The sequence below is a fragment of the Somniosus microcephalus genome, chromosome 3 (genome assembly GCF_052327205.1).
Source record: "Somniosus microcephalus isolate GS21.2 chromosome 3, FLI_Smic_1.0, whole genome shotgun sequence".
Lineage (NCBI taxonomy): Eukaryota > Metazoa > Chordata > Chondrichthyes > Squaliformes > Somniosidae > Somniosus > Somniosus microcephalus.
Genome location: NC_140989.1, coordinates 285,759,840 through 285,783,696, shown reverse-complemented (window position 1 = coordinate 285,783,696; position 23,857 = coordinate 285,759,840). Strand labels below are relative to the sequence as shown.

The following is a 23,857-nucleotide window of genomic DNA, read 5'->3' as shown; positions in this document are numbered from 1 at the left end:
ATCCGGTCCATCTCCCTTTGGAAGGCCGAGACCCCGTTGGTGACGCCGAAGGGGACTCGGAGGAAGTGGTAGAGGCGACCGTCAGCCTCGAAGGCCGTGTACTGGCGGTCCTCAGGCCTGATGGGGAGCTGGTGGTATGCCGACTTCAGATCAGTCGTCGAGAATACCCGGTATTGTGCTATCTGGTTGACCATGTCAGATATGCGGGGAAGTGGGTATGCGTCTAATTGCGTGTATCGATTGATCGTCTGGCTGTAATCAATAACCAGGCGCTGTTTTTCGCCGGTCTTTACTACCACCACTTGGGCTCGCCATGGGCTGGTGCTGCCCTCGATAATCCCTTCCCTCAGGAGTCTTTGTACTTCTGATTTAATAAAGCTCCTATCCCCGGCACTGTACCGCCTGCTTTTAGTAGCAATTGGCTTGCAGTCTTTGGCGAGGTTAGCGAACAACGGGGGGGGGTTTGACCTTCAGGGTGGACAGGCTGCATACTTTGCGCAGCGCCGTGTTTAAATTCTGCTGGCTGCAGACTGTAAGTGGGGGCAGGGGCCCGCCATATGCCATCGTGACGCTCTCCAGATGGCACTGGAAGTCTAATCCTAGCAGTACGGGAGCGCAGAGCTGTGGCAGGACGAGGAATTTAAACTCTCTGTACTCCACGCCGTTCACTGTCAGAGTTGCTACACAGTAGCCGCCGACGTCCGCCGTATGGGACTTTGAGGCCATAAAGACCTGGTGGCGTGTGCGCATAACCGATAGGGAGTAGCGTCGCACCGTGTCGGGGTGGATGAAGCTCTCCGTGCTTCCGCAGTCGAAAAGGCAATTTGTGGCATGGCCATTTACCTTTACGTTCATCATGGACCTGGCTAGTTGATGGGGCCTAGATTGGTCCAGGGTGATGGAGGCCATCGTCGAGGTCGGTGGGTCGCTGTAGTATTCGCCCGCGCCGAGGGCCTGGTCCCGAGATGGTGTCCAAGATGGCGGCTCCCCCTCGACTGGTGGTGTCCAAAATGGCGGCCCGCACGGCTCACACGTGGTTGGTGGGGTCCAAAATGGTGGCCTGTAGGTTCACACGCGGCGCTGCTGGAATTGGGGGTCGATTTCGCCTTGCACACTCTCGCGTAGTGGCCTTTCTTGCCGCATTTGGAGCAGGTCGCGTCCTTTGCTGGGCATTGTTGTCTGGGGTGCTTGGCCTGGCCGCAGAAGTAGCATTTCTGGCCTCTGGTCATTGCAGCTGTAGTTGGGCTTCTGGCGGCTTGTGGCCTTACCGGGTCCCAAGATGGCTGCTCCCGTGGCATCCACGTGGCCATCCGGTCAGGGGGGTAGGCGTCCATGTTCTGGAGGGCCACGTCTAACGAGTTAGCAAGGGCCACCATCTTCTGCAGGTCGAGCCCCCTCTGTTCCAGCAGCCTCTGCCGAGTATAGTTGGACCTGATGCCGGCTACGTAGGCGTCTCGGATCAGGTCTTCCGTGCATTCCTTGGCCGTCACCGCTTTGCAATTACAGTCCCGGCCGAGGACTCTCAGTGCCAGTAAATATTCAGCGCCCGATTCCCCGGGGCGCTGTTTTCGGGTAGCCAGGAGGTGTCTGGCGTAGACCTCGTTAACAGGCCTCACGTATTGTTCCTTTAGCGTCGCGATGGTGACCGCGTAAGTAGTGGCATCTCGGATGATCGAGTAGACTCGGTGGCTCACCCGTGAGTTCAAGACAAGCCGTTTCGCGTCATCTGTAGTGACAGTAGTGCTGGAGGCCTCCAGGAAGGCTTTGAAACAGCTCAGCCAGTGTTCAAAGTTATTGGCTGCATCTGCTGCTTGAGGATCCAGGTCTAAACGTTCCGGCTTCAAGATTTGCTCCATGTTGAAAATTAGTCAATAAAATTGATGCGCTATCAACAATACCAAAGGCTACGAAATGGACTTATATGAAGTAGGCTTTTATTGACTAAGAACTAGAGCATGCCTCTGCTAGTGAATCCATCCTAAGAGCTCCCGGGGGAAGGGTGGTGAGTCACCTTTATACCCAGGCTTAGGGGTGGAGCCAGGGGCTGAGACATGCCTGGACTTGTACAGGGTTAACAGTGGTTTACCACACAGGCATGTATAGGTTAACAGTGGTTTACCACAAGGTTCTGCTTTTTAATTTGGATCCTAGCTCCTCAAACTCCCTCAGCAGAACCTCATTCCTAGTTCTACCTATGTCATTGGTTCCTACGTGGACCACGACAACTGGATCCTCCCCCTCCCACTCCAAGTTCTTCTCCAGCCACGAGGGGATGTCTTTAATCCTGGCACCGGGCAGGCAACACAACCTTTGGAACTCTCGGTCACGGCTGCAGAGAACAGTAACTATCCCCCTGACTATACTGTCCCCTACCACAACTACATTCCCTTTCACTTTCCCCACTTGAATGTCCTACTGCACCATGGTGCCAAGGTCAGCTTGCTCATCCATCCTGCAGGCATTTCCCTCATCCATACAGGCAGCAAGAACCTCATACCTGTTGGACAAGGGCAAAGGCTGAGGCTCCTCCAGCCATGCATCTTGGGTCCCCTTACCTGCCCGAGTTGCAGTCACACTGTCCTGTCCCTGACCACTAACCAGACCTGTACCACTACCTAACCTAAGGGGTGTGACTGCCTCCTGGATCAAAGTGTGCAGGTAACTCTCCCCATCTCTGATGCCCCGCAATGTCTGCACCTCAGACTCCAGCTCAAAATCTCTGAACTGAAGTTCCTCAAGATGTGGGCACTTACTGCAAACGTGGTTGTCCGCGATCACAATGCTCTCCACAAACTCCCACATGCTGCAGTTGCGGCACACCACCTGCACTGCCATCCTTATATGATCTTGTTTTATTTAATTAAATTTGTAATTAGGCAACTTAGTTTACAGTGTAGTTTCTTGGCTACTTACTTGATCTAGATTAAGTTAAGGGTACTGAAATTAAATATCTACCTGTAACACAGCCCCGAGACCGGAGAAGCAGCGGACCTGCGCGGGAGCAGCCCGAGGCGGGAGAGGTACTTAAGGAGCAGTCAGAGGCACCGAGGCATACCAATCCAGGTTCCGGGAGAGAGGTAAAAAGTAGTCCAAGTGTGACGTCAGCAGGAAGCAGGTAAGTGATTGGTTGGTGAGTATTTCTCTCTTTTCAATACAAGCTTGAATTCTGTGGTGTTAAATTTCTAGGGTCTCTGTGGTGTAGTGGGGACAGTTGGTAAATAAAGCGCCCTAGAGTATACCTGTAACTGGGGTATTGAATAAATTTTTTAATTAATTAAAGGAGTAAGTCATGGCAGGAGAGTTCAGACCCGTGTTCTGCTCCTCTTGCTCCATGTGGGAAGTCAGGGACGCTGCCAGTGTCCCTGACGACCATGTGTGCGGGAAATGCATCCAGCTGCAGCTACTTGTAGACCGCATTGCGGCGCTCGAGCTGCGGGTGGATGAATTTTGGAGCATGCGCGATGCTGAGAGGGTTGTGGGTAGCACGTTTAGCGAGTTGTTCACGCCTCAGGGTAGGGCTGCACAGGCAGAAAGAAAGTGGGTGACCATCAGGCGGAGCAACAGAGGCAGGCAGGAAGTGCAGGGAACCCCTGCGGACATCCCCCTTTCAAACAGGTATACCAAGTTGGATACTGTTGAGGGGGATGACTCACCAGGGGAAGGCAGCAGCAGCCAGCTTCCTGGCACCAGGGACGCTTCTGCTGCTCAGGAAGGGAGGAAAAAGAGTGGGAGAGCAATAGTGGTAGGGGATTCTATCGTAAGGGGAACAGATAGGCGTTTCTGTGGCCGCAAACGTGACTCCAGGATGGTTTGTTGCCTCCCTGGGGCCAGGGTCATGGATGTCACTGAGCGGCTACAGGGCATTCTTAAGGGGGAGGGTGAGCAGGCAGAGGTCGTGGTCCACATTGGGACCAACGACATAGGTAGGAAGGGGGATGAGGTCCTGCATCAAGAATTTAGGGAGCTAGGTAACAGATTAAAGGGCAGGACCTCAAAGGTTGTAATCTCTGGATTACTCCCAGTGCCACGTGCTAGTGAGTATAGGAATAGGAGGATAGTGCAGATGAATGCGTGGCTAAAGAGTTGGTGTAGGAGGGAGGGTTTTAGTTTCCTGGATCACTGGGCCTGCTTCTGGGAAAGGTGGGACTTGTACAAGTCGGACGGGTTGCACCTGAACCAGAGCGGGACAAATATCCTTGCGGGGAGGTTTGCTAGCACTGTTGGGGGGGGTTTAAACTAACTTGGCAGGGGGATGGGATACAGAGGGGAGCTGAAATAGGGGGTGATGTGCTGCCAATTATAGAGAAAAAAACAAGTCAGCTTGGTAGACAGGGCAAATATATAAGGGCAAGGCTGGATGGCATCTATTTTAATGCAAGGAGTCTTGCAAATAAGGTGGATGAACTGAAGGTGTTGATAAACACATGGGAGTATGATATTGTTGCTATCATGGAGACATGGTTGAGGGAGGGGCAAGACTGGCAGCTCAATATTCCGGGGTACAGAATCTTCAGGCGAGACAGAGGGGGAGGTAAAAGAGGAGGGGGTGTCGCAATATTAATTAAGGAGTCAATTACTGCAGTAAGGAGGGATGATATATTAGCAGGTTCCTCTAATGAGGCCATATGGGTGGAGCTTAAAAACAAAAAGGGGGCAAGCACTTTGCTGGGAGTGTACTATAGGCCTCCAAACAGTCAGGGGGAGATAGAGGAACAGATATGTAGGCAAATCTCAGAGAAATGTGCAAATAATAGGGTAATAATAATGGGGGAATTCAACTTCCCCAATATTAACTGGGATAGTCAAAGTGTGAAAGGCTCAGAGGGTGTAGAATTCTTAAAGTGCATCCAGGAGAGCTTTTTGAGCCAGCATGTAGAAAGTCCTACAAGAGAGGGGGCGGTACTGGACCTAATTCTAGGGAATGTGGCCGGCCAAGTGGAAAAAGTGCTAGTAGGTGAGCACTTTGGTGACAGTGACCATAATATGGTGAGATTTAAGGTGGTCATGGAAAAGGACAGGGATGGGCCGGAAATAAAGGTTCTAAATTGGGGGAAGGCTGATTTTAATAGGATAAGGCAGGATCTGGCCAAAATGGACTGGGATCAGCTACTTGTAGGAAAATCCGCATCGGAGCAATGGGAGGCTTTCAGAAGGGAGATTGAGATCATACAATGGCAACATGTTCCCGTAAAGGTCAAGGGTGGTTCCAAAAACCACAGGGAACCTTGGATGTCAGGGGATATACGAGAATGGATTAGGAAAAAAAGGAGGGCTTTTGGCAGATACAAAAGGCTAAAGACGGAGGAAGCCCTAGAGGAGTACAAAAAGTGCAGGGGGATACTTAAAAAAGAAATTAGGAGATCAAGGAGGGGCCATGAAATAACACTGGCGAGCAAAATAAAGGAAAATCCTAAGATGTTTTATAAGTATATTAAGGGTAAGAGGATAACTAGGGGAAAAATAGGGCCCATTAGGGACAAAAGTGGCAATGTGTGTGTGGAGCCGGAAGATGTAGGAGGGGTTCTAAATGAATTTTTTGCATCTGTTTTCACTATGGAGGAGGACGATGTAGACATAGAAATAGGGCAGGGGGACTGTGATATGCTCGAACATATTAACATCGAGAGGGAGGAGGTATTGGCGGTTTTAGCAGGCCTAAAAATGGATAAATCCCCAGGCCCGGATGAAATGTATCCCAGGCTGCTGTGTGAGGCAAAGGAAGAGATTGCGGGGGCTCTAACACATATATTCAGGACCTCTCTGGCCACAGGGGATGTGCCAGAGGACTGGAGAACCGCTAATGTAGTACCATTATTCAAGAAGGGAAGTAGGGAAAAACCGGGGAACTACAGGCCAGTGAGCCTAACATCAGTGGTAGGAAAATTATTGGAAAAAATTCTGAGGGACAAAATTAGTCTCCACTTGGAGAGACAAGGATTAATCAGGGATAGTCAACATGGCTTTGTCAAGGGAAGATCATGTCTGACTAATTTGATTGAATTTTTTGAGGGGGTGACTAGGTGTGTGGATGAGGGTAACGCAGTGGATGTGGTATACATGGATTTCAGTAAGGCCTTCGATAAAGTCCCGCACAGGAGACTGGTCAAGAAGGTAAGAGCCCATGGAATCCAGGGTGCCTTGGCACATTGGATACAAAACTGGCTTAGTGGCAGAAGGCAGAGGGTGATGGTCGAAGGTTGTTTTTGTGACTGGAAGCCTGTGGCCAGTGGGGTGCCACAGGGATCGGTGCTGGGTCCCTTGCTGTTTGTGGTCTACATTAATGACTTGGATATGAATGTAAAAGGTATGATCAGTAAGTTCGCGGATGATACAAAAATTGGTAGGGTGGTAAATAGCGAGGAGGGTAGCCTCAGTCTGCAGGACGATATAGATGGGTTGGTCAGATGGAATTTAACCCGGAAAAGTGCGAGGCGATGCACTTTGGGGGGACTAACAAGGCAAGGGAATACACAATGAATGGTAAGACCCTAGGCAAGACGGAGGGGCAGAGGGATCTGGGTGTGCAAGTACACAGATCCCTGAAGGCGGCGGAACAGGTGGATAAGGTGGTAAAAAAGGCATATGGGATACTTGCCTTCATTAGCCGAGGCATAGACTATAAGAGCAAGGAGGTTATGATGGAGCTGTATAAAACACTGGTTAGGCCACAGCTGGAATACTGTGTGCAGTTCTGGTCGCCACACTACAGGAAGGATGTGATCGCTTTGGAGAGGGTGCAGAGGAGATTCACCAGGATGTTACCAGGGCTGGAGCGCTTCAGCTATGAAGAAAGACTGGGCAGATTGGGTTTGTTTTCCTTGGAGCAGAGGAGGCTGAGGGGGGACATGATTGAGGTGTACAAAATTATGAGGGGCATAGATAGGATGGATACTGAGGAGCTTTTTCCCTTAGTAGAAGGGTCAATAACTAGGGGGCATAGATTCAAGGTAAAGGGCGGGAGGTTTAGAGGGGATTTGAGAAAGAACTTTTTCACCCAGAGGGTGGTTGGAGTCTGGAACTCACTGCCTGAAAGGGTTGTGGAGGCAGGAACCCTCACAACATTTAAGAAGCATTTGGATGAGCACTTGAAATGCCATAACATACAAGGCTACGGACCAAATGCTGGAATATGGGATTAGATTAGACAGGGCTTGATGGCCGGCACGGACACGATGGGCCGAAGGGCCTCTATCCGTGCTGTATAACTCTATGACTCCAAGTAGTGTAGGCAAAAAGCAACAACTCCTTCCCCCTCTTCTCCGAATTCCCACTCTTTCCAAATTCCCAACTAAAACACTCTGTTAAAGTCCACTCCGTTTAATCCCGCTCTGTGCAGGCCAAGAGGACAATGTGATGGTCAGTGACAGAGGGAGGGTAATGAGTGTGGTACTGTTGGTGAATGGGGAATTGGGGTTACTAGTATCACATTTGAATTAGTTCTTCACGTACAGTCCAGGCAGAAAGGGGCTGTGTAGGTTGCCGCCTCCCTTCCTCTTCCGCCTCCTCCTCCACATCCTCCTCGTGCTCCTGCAGCTCAGCTTCTCACCTGATGAGTGGACAGCCCATGCACCACCTATTATGACAAGGTTGTGCAACGTGCAGCTTACCGCCACGAATCTTGATACCCGCTCAGTTAAGTACTGCAGGGCTGCTCCAGAGTGGGCCAGGCAGCGTTGTTTCACCACGCCAATGGTCTGCTCTATCACATTTCTTGTCGCAGCATGTATCTCATTGTATGCATACTATGCATGTGTGTGTGGGTTGCAAACCTGAGTCGTGGGCCATGTCATCAGCAGATAGCCCTTGTCGCCCAGTAGCCGACCTTTGGTTTGCCGTGGTGCCCGAAATACAGCTGGCACAGTGGACTGCCACAGAATGAAGGCATCATGACTGCTGCCCGGATACTGGGCATTGACCTAAATCACACACCATGCATGTTGAGGGACTGGAATCCCTTTTGGTTCCGGTACATGGCAGAGTTGACATGCAGCGCCCGCAAAGCAATGTGCATGCAGTAAATGGCACCTGCACCAGGGGAAAGCCTGTAAACCTTGCAAACCCTCCTGCTCACTCCCACTGCTTGTCTCTGGCAAGAGGGAATGAAATGAAGTTAGCTCTCTTTGAATAGAGAGCCTCAGTGACCTCCCTTAAGCAACATTGGACAGCAAACTATGAACTGTTGCTAATATCTCCAGCACCAGCCTGGAAGGAGATGCGTAAAACCTAGAGCCACGGTCACCTTCACAACCACTGGCAATGCGGTCCTTGCCCTGCTCTGAGGTTGGAGTCGTGGCAGCGGCAGGTGGTAGATTTCAGTGAGGACCTCCTTACTGAAGTGCAGTCATCTCAAACATTGTTCGCCACTGAGGTTTAGGTAGGAGAATTGCTCTTTGAACACCCTGGGTGATATGGCCTCCTGCTGAGAGCCCTTCTCCCCTTCCTCCTCCCTCTTCTAGCAGCTTGTCCTGCTCTGTGTGACCTTTGCTCATTCTCCCAGTCATGCACTATTCCAAGAGGAAGGCCTACTAGTGAACATAGGTCTGGGAGCAACTGGTTGAATGGGCGCTACCAAGCCCAATTTCTCGCCCTACTAGAAAAGGTAAGAGGCCAGAGGAAGGGATCCAGCTGGATCGTGAATTCCGAAGACAGGAGAAAGGGTGTGGGGGGAAGATTCCTGACCAAAGAAGTGGGCGCAGAGGTGAAGGCAATGGAAGAAGAGCTCAGCATCATGCAGAAATCAAAATTAATTGAGGTGGGGGGCATAAGAGGATGAAGCTGAGGCCTTTGCTGAGGACTGATCTTTGGGTCAGAGCGGGGAAGGTCAGCAGGTGGGGGGGGGGGGGGAATAGTGAAAACACAGCAAGGGGTGAGATTGGAAGGAGGGATGGGATCAGAGAGTAAGAAGGATCCAGAGGGGCGTTGGTATCCAAGAGTTGTTGATGCTTGCTGAAAGGAAGAAAAAATGTTTTTTGTTAAAGCGTCGGATGAGGCGAAGGATGAAATGGAACTGAAGACCAGGACAACTCTAAGATAGAGTGAGTCGGTACTGCTGAAGAGAGAGTTCGAGAGCGTGCATGGGTGGCACAGGGCGTTGAGCATGGATCCCAGGAAGCGGCGAGAGCAGTGGTTCGAGGAACGCCGAATATCATGCAGATATCTATAATCATGGGTGGACCCGAAACATGAAGGGTGGAATTTCAGTTGGAATCCACCTGGAATAAGTCAGAGTTGGAGACAGTTGCTGAGGAAAGAGATATGGCTGTGAAAGCGAGTTTTAGTAGATACCTGGTGAAACACGGGAAGGGAAACAGAAAGCAATGAAGGTGAACAAGGTAAAAGAGACAAACGGAGATCCCGTTGGAGAGAAGAGCAGAACTTCTTCAAGGTGGGCATTCCTGGAAGAGAAGTGGCAGTGAATTAAGCACTAATACAAAAACAAAATACTGCAGATAATGGATATCTGAAATGAAAACAGAAAATGCTGGAAGTGCTCAGCAGGTCAGGCAGCATCTGTAGAGAGAGAAACAGAGGTAACATTTCAGGTCGATGACCTTTCATCCAGGGCCATGGAAACATCGTGCCAAGGAAGGCAAATCATGTTGAGTCCATGGTACTGGAATGTAGAAGCATTTGGTTGAAGAGGGGCAAAATGGTAATGCTTAACATGGTAGAACCAGATCTGACAAATAATCGTCTGGACAGTCGTGCATTAGGTGCACTTAAGTTTGCAGCTCTCAAACTTAATGGAGTGAAGGTGAGGACTACATTAGGGCAAACAGCACGTACAGTGAATGATTTGATGGGAATGAGAGTGTTGAATTCAGAGTTCAGCAGGTCAATGGTGGTAGAGGTGTCATAATGGGTGGAGGGCCAGAGAAGGGGGACCTGGCAGTTTCATAGATAATTAATAAGAGAGCTGAGGGAAATGTAATTTCTGGGGATGGATGGTGAGGTTAGGGGGTTGGGGAAAGTTAGGGAGATATGGGTGGCAAGGGAGACAAAAAAATGGCCGCAGAATGTCTTGTTGGTGATCAAAATGTTAGAACAGGGAATGAAGAGATGTTGAGTTCAAGGGGATGGCCACGGGTATGGGTGGGAGAATTTGTGTAGTGGGTGAGTTTGAGTGAGGATAGATGAGTTGCAGATAAATGAGATTTCCTAACTTACTTTGTGAAATGGATCAACTAACAGCCCTCATCTCATAATCCAGAAACAGAGAGCCCTCTCACTTACATCCACCTGCAGCCCATTAGGCAGCTCCTGTTGACTGACATACAAAAGTTCCGTTGCGAGAGTCTTGTGCAGGAATCAATTGTTGCTTCAGCCTCCACTCTTTCCACATTGAAGGCAATGATTGCAGAAATGGCCTGATCATTACAAGCTACTATACCAAACACTCCGTGTAAACATGATTAACAAAACATTTTTATGAGGTTAAAAGGTGTGTCTAAATGGCACACAACACTGCAAGAGTATTGGGTTTGCAGAAAGTCAGGGCAGGGGGTCAATTTTAAGAGTTGCATGGCCATTAAAAATAACACACCAACATTAACAGAAGGAAATGTCACTTAAAAGTTGCATGAATCCCAAAGTGAAATTATTAACATTTATCAAGCTACTGCAATTATAAACAAACTGTAATATAAATCAAGCAAATTTATAATTTAGAGGATATTTAAAATTGTTGGAATATTTATTTTAAAATATTTTTGTACCCCAGTGGTATTATTACTGATGGATATCCAATGACAACAATGCAAAGCATTCCGATCTCTGAAATTGGTCTTTAGTTTGTCTACTTGCGTAACATTCAAAGAACATTTTAAAATAGGAGCATTGAGCAACTCTGAATATCTCAGTGGATAAACACACGATCCAATGTCAAGCTCCATTGTACAAAGCAGGAAGGTCCCAGGTTTGATCCATGGTCTGTGCTGAATTAGCTGATGTCAGCAGGAGTGGTAATGGGTCATTACAATTGGTCTTATTGCCCATGAGTTAGGGAGGGAAACAGCAGTCAGGGTTTCTGCTCCTGACCGCTATCCAGTAACCCCTGTTGGAAAGTATGCATATGTGCACATCAGGTGAGGACAGAATTAGCTTTGGTATTAAGGTCCCCCATAGTTAAATCGCCTTCCAACCCTCACTAGGTTTATACATGAAATATAATCATTTGTGCAAGGTACTGGAGAGCTATTGGCTACTGTGGAATTGTACCCTGACATAAGTCAGCGTCTTCAGGAGAGGAAAAGAATAAATTGGAAGAAAACTGGAGAAAAAGGAAATCTGAGTAATTTTATATTTGTTATTACAGCTCTTTTGATAGAAGACATGGTTTCACTAAGTTTCTCTCATCTTTCCTCACCTACTCATTAATCACTAGTTCATCCACTGCTTAGGAAAAGAAACCATGTGAGCCTCTCTAACTTCAGAGGACTGCAAAGTGATGACATAAACTTGGTGCACAGTGAGTGCAAGAACTAAACGGAACAGGAAGCAGCAAATAAGACAAGATTGCATTTTATCTAATGATGAAACGGTACCTTTAAAACAAAACTAATTTTAATTGTAGTAGTTTAATTCATAGTTTGCTAAGTGCTACCAATTTGTGACTTTCCATCCCTCCACCTTGTTATTTTCTCACCTCATAAAAATGCTGACTTATGCTGTGATAGGGTTTTTCTATGTAGGACAGGCTCCAGTACCTTACCAAAGTGGCCATTCTTCATCATGTGAGTAATAGGGAGTATTGGAAAGCTTTTGAGCATGGGTTATGGAAGGAGCCAAAAGAGATGGGGGAAATCAGTCAAGCTTGATCCAACAAAGACACAATCCAACACGTCAATGACAGTGATCAGGAGTGAGGAGCCCAGACAGATTTTTGTCCTCTCCAGCTCAGACTGCAGCCAATTATAGCATCCTTAGTGCTGCACAGACCAGGAATTGAATCTGGGATCTTCTGGTGTATATGGCTCAGTATCCCACTGAACCATCTGAAGAACATTATCAAATGATAATGAGAAAAATGTTTGTGATCTTCCAATGTTCAGTTTATGTTGAAATTAACTTCAAGTTAGAGCAAACCCTCAGCTGGTTGACAGAAACAAAATCAAAAGGAATTTATAGTTAGGGTCAAAAATAGTTGACCTCTCATTAAAGCTATTTCCATTTATAATGTTGCAATCTACTTTGGTAAATGCAAGACCTGATGTAATTCTTCTTTATACAATTACATAAATCACTCACAAGAGCAGTTATTTGAGGACTGCTAAAGCACATCTGAAATGCTATTGATCTTATCCTTTGGATGAGAGATTCAGTCTCATTCAAAAGTATAGCCAGGATTTCCAGGTGGAAGATTATTGTCCTGTTTTGTGATCATCATAGCAATGCCTGAACTATTTTCTCCAATTTTGCCGCAGCAGTGGTAATAATTTACCAGTCCTATTGACATTTTAGGTAAATTGGGGTCAGTGGGGAGCAAAATAGCAGTAATTGGTGCCTACATAACATTTTCTGATATTGGTACATGAACTGTTTCAAGATAACTTCAGGGTGCCCTCAACACTGCTCTGCCAACTTAATTTGTTTAATATGCCTGAATAAATCAGAAAAGTCTTGTCATCAGTGATTCAACACTCCAGCTATGTGGATAACAGCAACCAAGAAAGTGTTTTTTTTGTCCTTACCTCCTTTCCTAAAGGTGTTGACTCATCACTGGAATACAGTTCCACAGGTGCTGGCTGCCATCTGGTACTTTGTTCAAGTATTGCTTATTCATGTGCGATCCTTTACAGCAAGTGTTGGCAGGCGATTTGATTGTAGAGGGCAACATAATTGTGTCCAGTCCTGTCCTCACTCGACATTTCCAGCAGATACTGAGCAATGATCAAGGACTGGAACTTAGGCTAATTCCCCCCTCACTAACCCAGGTGTTAATTGCCTGAACACCACCAGTAGTAAATTAAAATATTTAAGTAACGGTCATACTACACGTATATTGTCTTTTTTCCAATGTTCTGCAGCTTTCCATTTTCCCTTCTGAATTTTGTTTTAAATTTCTGCGATTGGATGTATGGCTTTCTCTAATTCCCATGTCTTTGAAGTTTCAACCTCAACAGAGTAAATGCAGATGAAATTTCATCTGGGAATTTCACCCCAATTTATTATGTTTGATCAAAACAAAGTTTCATAAGAAAATTGTCTATGTATGGGTTTGGTTTTCTTTATTCAGTTTTGCCTTCTGACAATTTCCACATTTTTGAGAACTTTGTGATTTGATTTGAATTTAAAAAAAGCTTGTTCAATTAACTCGATTTCAAAAACATGTATAAATAACATCTGCTGTTGCATTGAGGGAGACAAAACTTAAAATGTCTCCATCTTCCTGCAACTGGAGGAGGGTCCGTTTTCACCTTCACCGCCTGTGTGGTGATCTGGCAGAGTAGATCGCCTATCTGTTGTAGAACCCGCCTGAGATTTGTTCCGTTGAAATCAATGGAATGGAAATCGTGCAGGTTCTATAATAGGCAGGTGATCCACCTCACCAGATTACCACCTGGGGGTGAAGACGAAAATTGACCCGTGTCTATGCCTTTCTTCCTCACCAGTCTCTCTCTCATTTCAGCCTCCCTCTGTATGCCTCACACACTCTTGTCTTTGTATTTTTCCATTTATCTCCAACTCATTTCCTCAGTCTTTCTTCCTCAATCTATAATTCTCTCATTTCCTCTCTCAAGTATATATTGCACTCCCTTTATATGCTGCTGAGGTTTGTGATTTACTGATTGGCATCTTTTACATTTTTTAATGTTGAGTAGGCAGCGAGGTGACAGCTAACATATATTGGTTGGAAATGGGTGCTAGGGGTGGGTGCAGACTATATGAGAGCTGTCAGGAGGGAAAAGCAGACATGATGTGGATGTGAAAATTTACTTAGTATAGTTAATACAATATTTCTAAATTAATTTTTGCATTGTATTTATATTTTAATGCATTGATTTTGCATTAGAACAAGATAGTTGCAGAAGGAAATTTCAACAAGTATCCATAACTATTACATTAGTTCTTCTGCTTTGTTTTATTGGTAGCTGTTTGCTGACCATCACTTTTTGATGAATAGTTTTCAGAATTTTTGATTGGCAGTTTTTGTTCCCACTTGCTACTTAATAATTGGTATGTTCTTGACCTTTACAGCTGTCATTTGTTTCTGTTTGACATTTGAGCCAATCCGATGCAAGCGTGATATGTGCTTTACATATTAAGTGTGATGCCTGAGCTGTGATGTACACAGACAAATGCTGGTCACAAGACCTTAGAGAGGGTCGATTTTCCTCCATGGGTCCCCAACAGTGCAGTGCACCCAAGATGCCCATCACCTCTGGGGAAGCAGCTGCCTGCATTTCTCCGACCCAAGGCTATTTACATGGCTCAGGCACAAGCCTAGGCCTGCCCCCTGGCTGGGCCTTCTGACTGAACATTGGGGAGCTGAAAGGTCTGTAGGTGTGCTATTGGTCACTGACATCAGGGCCTTCTGGCTGCCTCCATGACCTTTCCTCTTCACTGCGCCTGAAGAATGACAACTTTGATTGTTGCACTCTATTTGTTTTGGAATTTAATTCACTATTTCTATTGGAATCTATTTACTGTATTATCTTTCTATTAGAATTTATTGCACTGTTTTTGTACTATATTTAGACTGTGATTATGTTTACTTTTTGTAAGGTAGCACAGTTCACACAAGAGCACATCAGAGTGCTCTGATTAAACATATGAGAGATGTGGGGAGTTTAAGTATGCACAAAGGCTTTGCAAAACAACTGTTACGTAGTTCAAAATTATGAGGAAGTGGTGGCAATGACGGGGTGGGGTTTGGAGGAAGAGGCTAGAGAGTAAGAAGTGGCAAACAGAATTAGAAAATGCTACAGAGGGAAATGAAAATAAAGAACAAAATTGGGTTCAAATACATTCTGAAGAAAGAATGGACATTTTAAAGCAAGAATTGGATTCGGAGAAAGCTCACAAGAAGGTGACTGTGGTTCAACAATCAGTTCTCAAAACCTTGCGATTCAATAGAAGATAATGTGTTGGCCTGTAGACTGGTGACAGATCATATTGTGGGGGTTATTGGTGAGTTGAACAGTGGCTGTAAGGCGAACTACCCCAGCCAGGCCTACTTCATGTTCAGATAAAAAAAGAAACTGATGGGGTAGGAGCACATATCATGAATTCAGCAAGATTCCAAGATTTTCTGTACATTAACTTTAATAGACTGAAAATCAAGCAGGGCACGCTCCAGAGTCCCTGATAAGCATTCCTGGTGGACAAATTCCATAAATTTTAATGGATAGAAAATCATGCGGGTGTGTGCCTGAATTCCTGATATGTGCTCCTGACACATGAAGCTTCATGCCAGGAGCACAAGGCTAACAAGGTCTAACAAACCCATCTCTTTTTAATAAATCTCACCTATGCATCATATCCATCAATTCTTTTCTCTCCTGTTGAATCATTTATACTGTCTGTGTCAATGATCATCCCAGGTAACTCTTTTGCAAATTCTATTAACCCTGTGTGATTTCTATTCTTAGTTCTAACTATCTCATTTTTAAACTGGGTTCCCTGTTATTTCAACAGCTCACCATAGTGAACAACTGGTCTGGATTAACTCTGTGAATCCTCTTCATAATCTTGAAAACTTCAATTTTCACCTCATCTCAAAATCTCTTTTTCAAAGAAGGCAAGGCCAACTTCCTTAACTTTTTTGTATAATTTAGAATCTTGTTGCCTGTACTCATCTTGGTTGCTTACCTCTGAGCAATAATGTTGTTCCTATAATGTGTGATCAGAACAGTACAGTACTCCATATGAAGTTTGACTAATACTTTGCTTGTAATGTACAATGTACAATATGACCTATTTTGTTTTACACAATCCCTCCCCTCCCCCACCCCCCACCATACTAAGACAAACTAGTACATTATTTGCCTTTGTTGTTGTAGCCAAGTACTGGACCGATGGTTTCATGGATTGATCTTGATAAACATACATTATTAATAACAATACACTCATTAGCCTGTTGTCTCCTGGTCCCCCAATGACATAACTTTAAAATTCTCATCCTCATGTTCAAATACCTCCATGGCCTCACCGCTCCCTATCTCAATAACCTTCTCCAGCCCTACTACTCTGAGTGCTCTGTGTTCCTCCAACTTTGGCGTCTTCTGCATCCACCACTCCCTTCGACACCATTGGCGACCATACTTTCAGTCGTCTAGGCCCTAAGCTCTGAAATTACCTCCCTACACCTCTTAGCCTCTCCTCCTTTAAGACCATCCTTAAAACCCACCTTTTTAACCAAGCTTTAATCATCCCGCCTAAAATATCCTTCTTCAGCTCAGTGTTGATTTTTGTCTGATTATGCTTCCGCTAACCCCCTTGGGACATTTTTCTATGTTAAAGGCATTATATAAATAGTTGTTGTTGCTGTTGTGCTTCAGCATCAGTTGTCTATGTTAATTTACCTTCCTTCTGGATTCAGTAACTCTTCCAAGCTATTGAGGGAGTGAGTATTTGGCTGCAAGCAACACTTTTTTACCCTCCAAATTTTCTCCCTTTTTTCCTGAAAGCAGAAAGGGGAACAAAACTGCAATGGGTAAAGTACCGTAGGTGTCAGTACCCCTCTGCGGCTATTCTTCATATGTGAGTCTTAGACAGTAAGGGCAGGATTTTCATTGGGCTGTGGAGGCGGGATTGGAGGGGTGTGGGGGGTTAAAATCTCAAAATCGGGGGGCACGAACCCATCCCGCCCCCAACCCGCCTCCATACCAGTTTCAAAGGAGGCGGATACCCGACCTGTGCTGGGACCTGCCTCCCCGAGGTGGGAAGGGGATTAGTGCCAATTAACTGCCTGTTAACAGGTAGTTAACAGGCAGTTTTTAGCCTAATCCCTATTTTTATTCCTGAAGTGTGGGATTCCCGACGGCTCCAATCCACGCCAAGTTAGCGAGGCGGGCCGTCGGGCTGAAGGACTTGGAGGGTTCGAGATGTCCCATGTTCAGGTGAGTGATGGGTGCATGAGTGAAGAGGTAAGTGTGTTTGGTGTGTGTAAAGTGTTTAAAGAAGTTTTACTTACCTTTACAGCCTTCCTTCCTTCAGGTCTCGGAGTCCCTCATCTCACCGGCACAGAAAGCAGAATGGCCGCGAGCTGTCAAAAGTTGCAGCATTCAGCTTTCTGTTCTGGAGAGATCTCTAAATCAGCCTGAGAGGAAGGAATTAACTTGGAGTACAGATTGTCAGTGTTTGACAGCTTCACAGAGCTGTCAAACGCTGATATTTCAGCTGTCAAAAGCTCTTGACAGATGAAATGTCAATCTGTGACGTCACCTGTTGCCAGGTAGCCCTTAATTGGCCTGCTGAGCCCACTGGGCGGGCTCAACAAGGTCAATCAAGTGAAAATCGCATGGGTTGGCCACAACTCGATGGAAGCGGGACTACAACCCCGAAAGTTGTAGTCCCACGTCCTACACGCCTCCAGAATCAAAATCCAGCCCTAAGTATCAGCAAGCTATATGACAACAGGGCTAACACAGCTAAAATTCTAACAAACACGGACTTTTTTGAACGTTAGGTTGTGAACAGGAGTTAACAGCTAACTTTTCTCCAAGCCCAAGAACCCGAAGGACAATTGTGGCAAACCAACTCCCAGAATCATAAAATGTTATAACACAGAAACAGGGCTTTTGGCTCATCTATGCCAGTGTTTTTCTCCACATGAGCCACTTGGCCCAATCTTACTCTCCTGTTCACTCCCCATACCCTTTAATACTCCTCTTTTGCGTGTAGTTATCTAATTTCCTTTTTAAGGAATTAATGGACTCTGCCTCAGCAAGATTTGTGTTACTAGAATTCTACATTCGAACCACCTTGTATGTGAAGACATTTTTTCTAATCTCTCTACAGATTAGGTATTGAACCTGTGGCTTTCCTGGTATGTATGATTCAGCAGCACACAAGATGGTTCATTTTTTCCCTCAACCTTCAAGGAAGTCCCCATTTTAAGTGATCAGGCCATGAGTTACAATGAGAAAGAATGCTACTAATTATGTAAATCCATCATGTCACTAATGTTAATGTAGCAGTAAAATACACCAACGATGAAATGCAGGGATGTATTTGAAGTTCTTCATACAAAACAATTTAAAAACATTTGTGCAAAAACATTTGTGGAGAAATAAATCCTGTTACAATATAACCCACATTGAGTACTAGCCATTCCATTGATGCTTGCCTTCTGGTTACAAACATATCAACAAGGCTATGTCCTAATAAAATATACATACAACAGATATTCAAAAATAAAACAAAAATAAAGCACACCTCATCACAAATTATTTGTAGGAAGTGGTTTTGAAAATGAAAACGTCTGCCAGAAGGACAAAACGAATCCTGAACATACTGCGAGTTGGAACTGCTAGTCTAGTTATGTTTCCATTAAAAAAAAATTTATACATCCTCAGTGACTGCGCGACATGGCAGCTCACTTGCTCAAGCAAAGAAAAATGTGTCCAGTTCTTCGTAATGGATTAAGAAAGTCGAGGCTCATCTAGATCATCTTAATAGTCAGATGTCTAGATACATGAGATTAAGGACAAATTGCCCTCAACTTGTTTTATGACAAGCTGCAATATTCCCTAGCATACTCTCCCTTCAGCATCAAATTGAATAATGTATAAAAGGGTGGTCCTTACTATGCCCCACCTCCCTCAGTTCATTCACCAAACCGAACTGCCCAACACAAAAAAAATCTCCCCAATAAGAAAAGTTGATTGTCATCTCAAAGCTTGCATTTTGGACCAATTTATATTAAATAGTTGCATAGCAACAAATATAAGTGAAATTTAAACTTACTATTTATATAAATTTAAAATTCTAATTTAAAATGTGTCTTGAACCAGATATATGTTACAGTTGTAGTCTTTTACCGTGTCGTCATTAGCTTTTTCCCCATATCCTGTGAATTCCATAAAAGTCCAATCCAGCCTTGGTAGGCAAAAGCTTAAAGAACTGCACATTTCAGATATCTGCTTACAGAAGGAGATATTTTCAAAAATGTTGACTTCAAAGAAAGTCTGCAGAATTCTATTTGTTTTTTGTACTTTGCTAGAAATCTAGGCTTTTCTATAAAATATCACATTTGTTGCTGGTTATGTAGTTTTTTTCCCCCACCATACCACATATGTTAAACACTTTTATAGTTAGGTGTTTTTTAAAATTCATTCATGGGATGTGGGCGTTGCTGGCAAGGCCAGTGTTTATTGCCCATCGCTAATTGCCCTTGAGACGAGTTGATTCTTTATGGAACAACAAATATCTGAAAAAGCTTATTAATTAAAAAAATATTTGGTACAGCTCTCCCAATGGTCTAATGGGTAAAGGCACTGCCCAATGTGGTACTGAGATTTACAGACCTGAAGCTCCTAGGCTCCTTCCCTATTCTGTGCTGCACATGATGATCTCATCCAGGTCAGCAGCCAGGATACTACAACTGGTCTCAGCACTCTAGGCTAGAGAATGGGGGAACAAATATGAATCAAGGTTCTTGCTGCTGACCACTATTCAGTGATCCCTGTTGAAAAGCAAGTGTGTGTGTGGACATCACATGAGGACTGCATAGAGCACAGCTATGATGTCCTCTACAGTCAAATAGCCTGTTGACACAGAGTGCAGGCTTACCCATGATGAATGGCCACTTGGAAGAGGTACTGGAAGGCTGCTGGTGTCTGTGACACACAACTCAGCAAAAATCAGCACCTTTAGGACAAGAGGGGAGAAAATAGGGGGGGAAAAAGTACTTGCTGTAATAGTGCAGAAAAGCACCTATCACAGTTTGGTCAGGACAAGGATGGTAGGTGGCTGACAAACTACATCAAAGCTTCACTTATGTGTTGTGTTGTTGTGTATATAAATCTTTTCATTTCCTATTTTCTTTCTAAAATCAGATTATACACAATTATAAAAACTGTTGAAACAAGTTCTAAGTATATATATATATATTACAATTCTGCTCTAATAACAGATTCATTTGCCAATTGGCCATCACTGTCCCCCATTAGTGTTGTCTGTATTGGGTCCATTTGCATTGTTTTATGGGATATATGTGCAAAGATTGGCACGCTAGTTCCGCTAGGATGGCTCGACATGGATAGATGATGAGATAGCAATGGAGTGTTTGCATCATGATTTGATCCCGAGGAAGGCAAGCTCGTCACATGACCTGTGCTTGTTGATCCACTCCCGCTGCTAGGCGATCGGCTCTTCGGCGGTGGACCATGTGGAATCATTCTCGGTGGCCCTTGTTGATAATGTGCAGCTGGGTAGGCAGCATACCCTGTAGGTACAGGGTAACTGTTAACTTGAATAAATCTCTGATGCTGGGCTAGTGGTGGACCAATTAGGCCACCAATCTGGGTCTGGGGTAGGCCCTGTGCTTGATATATGTGTATAGGATACCTTGGGTTACTGAGATTACTAACTGGGCTTGCACTGAGAGATGTTGTCTGGGTTGTGGCATTCCCTCCAGATGGTGTTGTAGAACTGGTATGGCTTGATAACCCTTCCCAGGACCTCAGCCTGGCATGAATATCCTTAAATCGTGGTCTTCTGGCTGGAATCTCATGCCAGGTTTCTGTCATTAAATCATACATTCTAGGGGGACAATCTTCTGGGCATGGGAGTAACTGCCTCTTCCGTATCATTTCTATTACCTCTTGATTAGAAAATCCATAATATGGTTGCAGTCCAAAACTAAAAATCTCCCATAAAACCACACCAAAAGACCAAATGTCTGAGTCACTGGAAAACTTCCCAAACAGTATAGCTTCAGGAGGCATCCAGCGAATCGGGAGGAGGGACTTATTTTGCACTCTGTAATAATCAGCTGCATATATCTCTCTTGAAAGGCCAAGGTCAGATATCTTCACTCTGAGTTGCTCACCAATAATGATGTTACGTGCCGCAAGGTCCTTGTGAACAAAAAAATGGCTGGATAGGTATTCCATTCCCGCTGCTATCTGTATGGAGATGTGCAAAAAATCTGCGTGGTCCAAACTGGATTTGACAGTTCCATCTTCATCGCTGCTGCATCCAACATCGGAATGGGGCGATCTCATGATAAGGAATTCATGCAGGTCACCATGGTTCATGTACTCAAAGAGCATGCACACTGGTTGCTCCTGTGTCACCACCCCAAGTAGGCAGACAACATTGGGATGATGCAGCTCTGACATCAAAGATGCCTCCTGCTGGAACTCGGCCCAAAGCTGGGGGTTACTGAAGTCCTTCAGGGTCTTTATAGCAACAAGTTGGGCATGATCCATCCCTGGTAGGTAAAGATGACCTTTGTAGATTTTTCCAAAGGCACATTCTCCTAATTCTTCCATAAAACGTACAGCAGAAAGAGGCAGCTCCTTAGCTTTACTCTGCTAGATGAATGAAAAACAAAACTTTTAAGTTATGAGGTTAAGAAAGTAAAATAAAATTCAAATCAAAATATATGAATCATTTAATTGATGTAATATAATTATGGGTTTAATCATTTTATTTCCGGTATTGTGTTAAATTATTTAATGAGCTCTTTGTTTCAAAGTATGCATACAGATGCATGATATGAGAAATTTCACCTTAAATTATAATATGAAAGTCCGCAACGGATATCTCCCCACCCTACCCTAATTTTCTCCCTTCCTTTTCCATTCTTATTGGAGTACGGCTGCACCGGTGCCCTATCATATCTTACCCAAGTGGCTATTTTCCACCTGTAAATCCAAACAGTTTGTGTCAGCAGGATATTGAATCACAGCAGAGCCTAACCCTGTCCTCAGCTGATATCCACTGTCTCACTTGCAGGCAGGGTCATTAAATAGCGACCAAGAGTGGGAAAACTTGGTTCATTTTTCCTTTCCCTGGATCAGAAGCACTAAGAATATTGCAGCCACCCCAAATAAGGATCAGCTGGCTCAGCACAGACCAAGGATCACCCAGGACCTTGCTGGTCTGTATGACGCAGTTTAACACCAGGTAATGTGTTTATCACTGAGCCAACAGAGGAGGCCGCAATGACCATGTTAAACTTTAAACCTGATTCGAGAACAGCTGGAAAGTATTTTTTCTTTAAAAACACACCCACATTCCAACCTTGACACCTCAGCTAAAAGAATTACAATGTTTAGTTAAAGCAAAGATTCTGATTTATATTGAAAACATTGGAAATTACATTTTCTGATTGCATGGGCTGTCAGAAGTGCATTTCGGGAAAACGATGCAAACAGCTAACAATTTTTCATTTGTTTAAATTACGCCTGCACCATTTCCTGATCTACAGGTTGAGACACTGTGCCGGGAGTGCGCAGTCGGAAATTTTACCCTTTTGAAGCTGACACTTTACTCAGGAATGCCGTGCCATCAGGAAAAAGAGAAAAGCAAGCACAGGCGTTAATCTCTATTGTGACTTTGTGCAGGTTTTTCCAAAATAGCCTGCATAAAAATAACTTGTAATAGAGGATTTAAAAAAAAAAATGAAAAACACATTCTGTGCTTCTTGCAGCACCTCATAACTCAGGGTCTTGTTTTAGAATACACTGCAGGCTCTACCACTTAATAAACACCATTAAAATCCTTCCAAAGCTGCAACAGATTTGAAAAACGAACCCATGCATTGCATAGCGATGGCAGGAAATAAAGTTTCATTATAAGTGCACAGATGGTCTGTATTAAGAGCAAATCCTCAAGGGCAAGGTTGTTTTAAGCTGACATACACTATATTATATACCCAGTAATAAAAGAAAATTGACCTCTGCATGACTCCTGGTGGATTTTATTTTTGTCTCTTCACACCAATACTGGATGACTATCAAAAGAGAAAAGAGGAGTCATAACTTTGGAGATCCAAGAAAGCTTACAACACGACAGGAGGCTGTAAATCTGCTTGTTTTTGTTTGACAGACTGGTCTTGTACCCAGCCAATCAAACTGTACAGCAAATGTAAGATACACGCTCGGTTCCCAGCCAAGATAAACTGAACCCAGTGGAAGAAAAACAACTGACTCCAGACAGGCCAAATTTCCACATTTTCTTTCCCGCTTTCTTAAAAAACCACTTATGTTAAGTACCAGGCAAGTCTGGGTTTCATTTACCATGTTTCAAAAAAGAAACAATTAAAGAGACCATATTCCTTTCTGTTTTTTGTTCCCTGGACCTTCCTAAATTCTCCTTTTGAAATATTGAAATGAAAACTTTCCATACATAACTTTAATAAAAAACTTTTCTCCTCTCTTACCCTCTGTACACAAAATAAAACGTTATACAGCTAATCCTGAGTTCTGTAGGTAAGTGCACGAAGTGGCATAAAGCCGAGACCTACAGACCAGGAAGAACCTTAGACTTCATTCACAGTGTTTGCTGAGTTAGCTGATTTCAGCTGCAGCAGCTGTGGGGCTGCTACAATTACCCTCTGTGCTCCTGGGCAAGAGACAAGAGCGAAAACAAAAATCAGCCAAGATTACTGTTCGTTATTCAGTTATTACTACTGGAAAGTATGCTATCTGGACACCGGGCAAGGAGAGGGTCAGGCTTAGCGGTGATGTGTCCTTGCAGTCAAATAGACCATCAACACTTTCTGTCCAGACTGTTAACATGAAGAACAGCCATTTGGATCAGGTACTAGATAGCTGCTGGTGCCTATGGAACCATATCCCAGCATGAATCAGGGCCTTCAGGAGAAGAGTGGAACAAAAGTTGCCAAATAAAATTATAGATCAATCTCATTTCCGCAGACTTTGGGAGTAGAGCTACTTGACAG

At 44.6% G+C, this 23,857-nt stretch overlaps 1 protein-coding gene across 2 annotated transcripts in view; it reads right to left on the bottom strand.

Annotated features, from left to right (window-relative positions):
* Positions 1-18,156: 18,156 nt before the first annotated feature.
* The window catches only part of ror1 (receptor tyrosine kinase-like orphan receptor 1), a 358,993-nt gene continuing 353,292 nt past the window's right edge, over positions 18,157-23,857 (bottom strand). Inside the window, exon 9 of one of the 2 annotated variants that reach the window (XM_085982693.1) lies at positions 18,157-21,482. In XM_085982693.1, coding sequence (XP_085838819.1) covers positions 20,055-21,482 — 1,428 coding nt within the window. In that variant the 3' untranslated portion in view covers positions 18,157-20,054. The remainder of the gene's footprint in view (positions 21,483-23,857) is intronic. The other variant, XM_085982694.1, reaches the window with a different exon arrangement.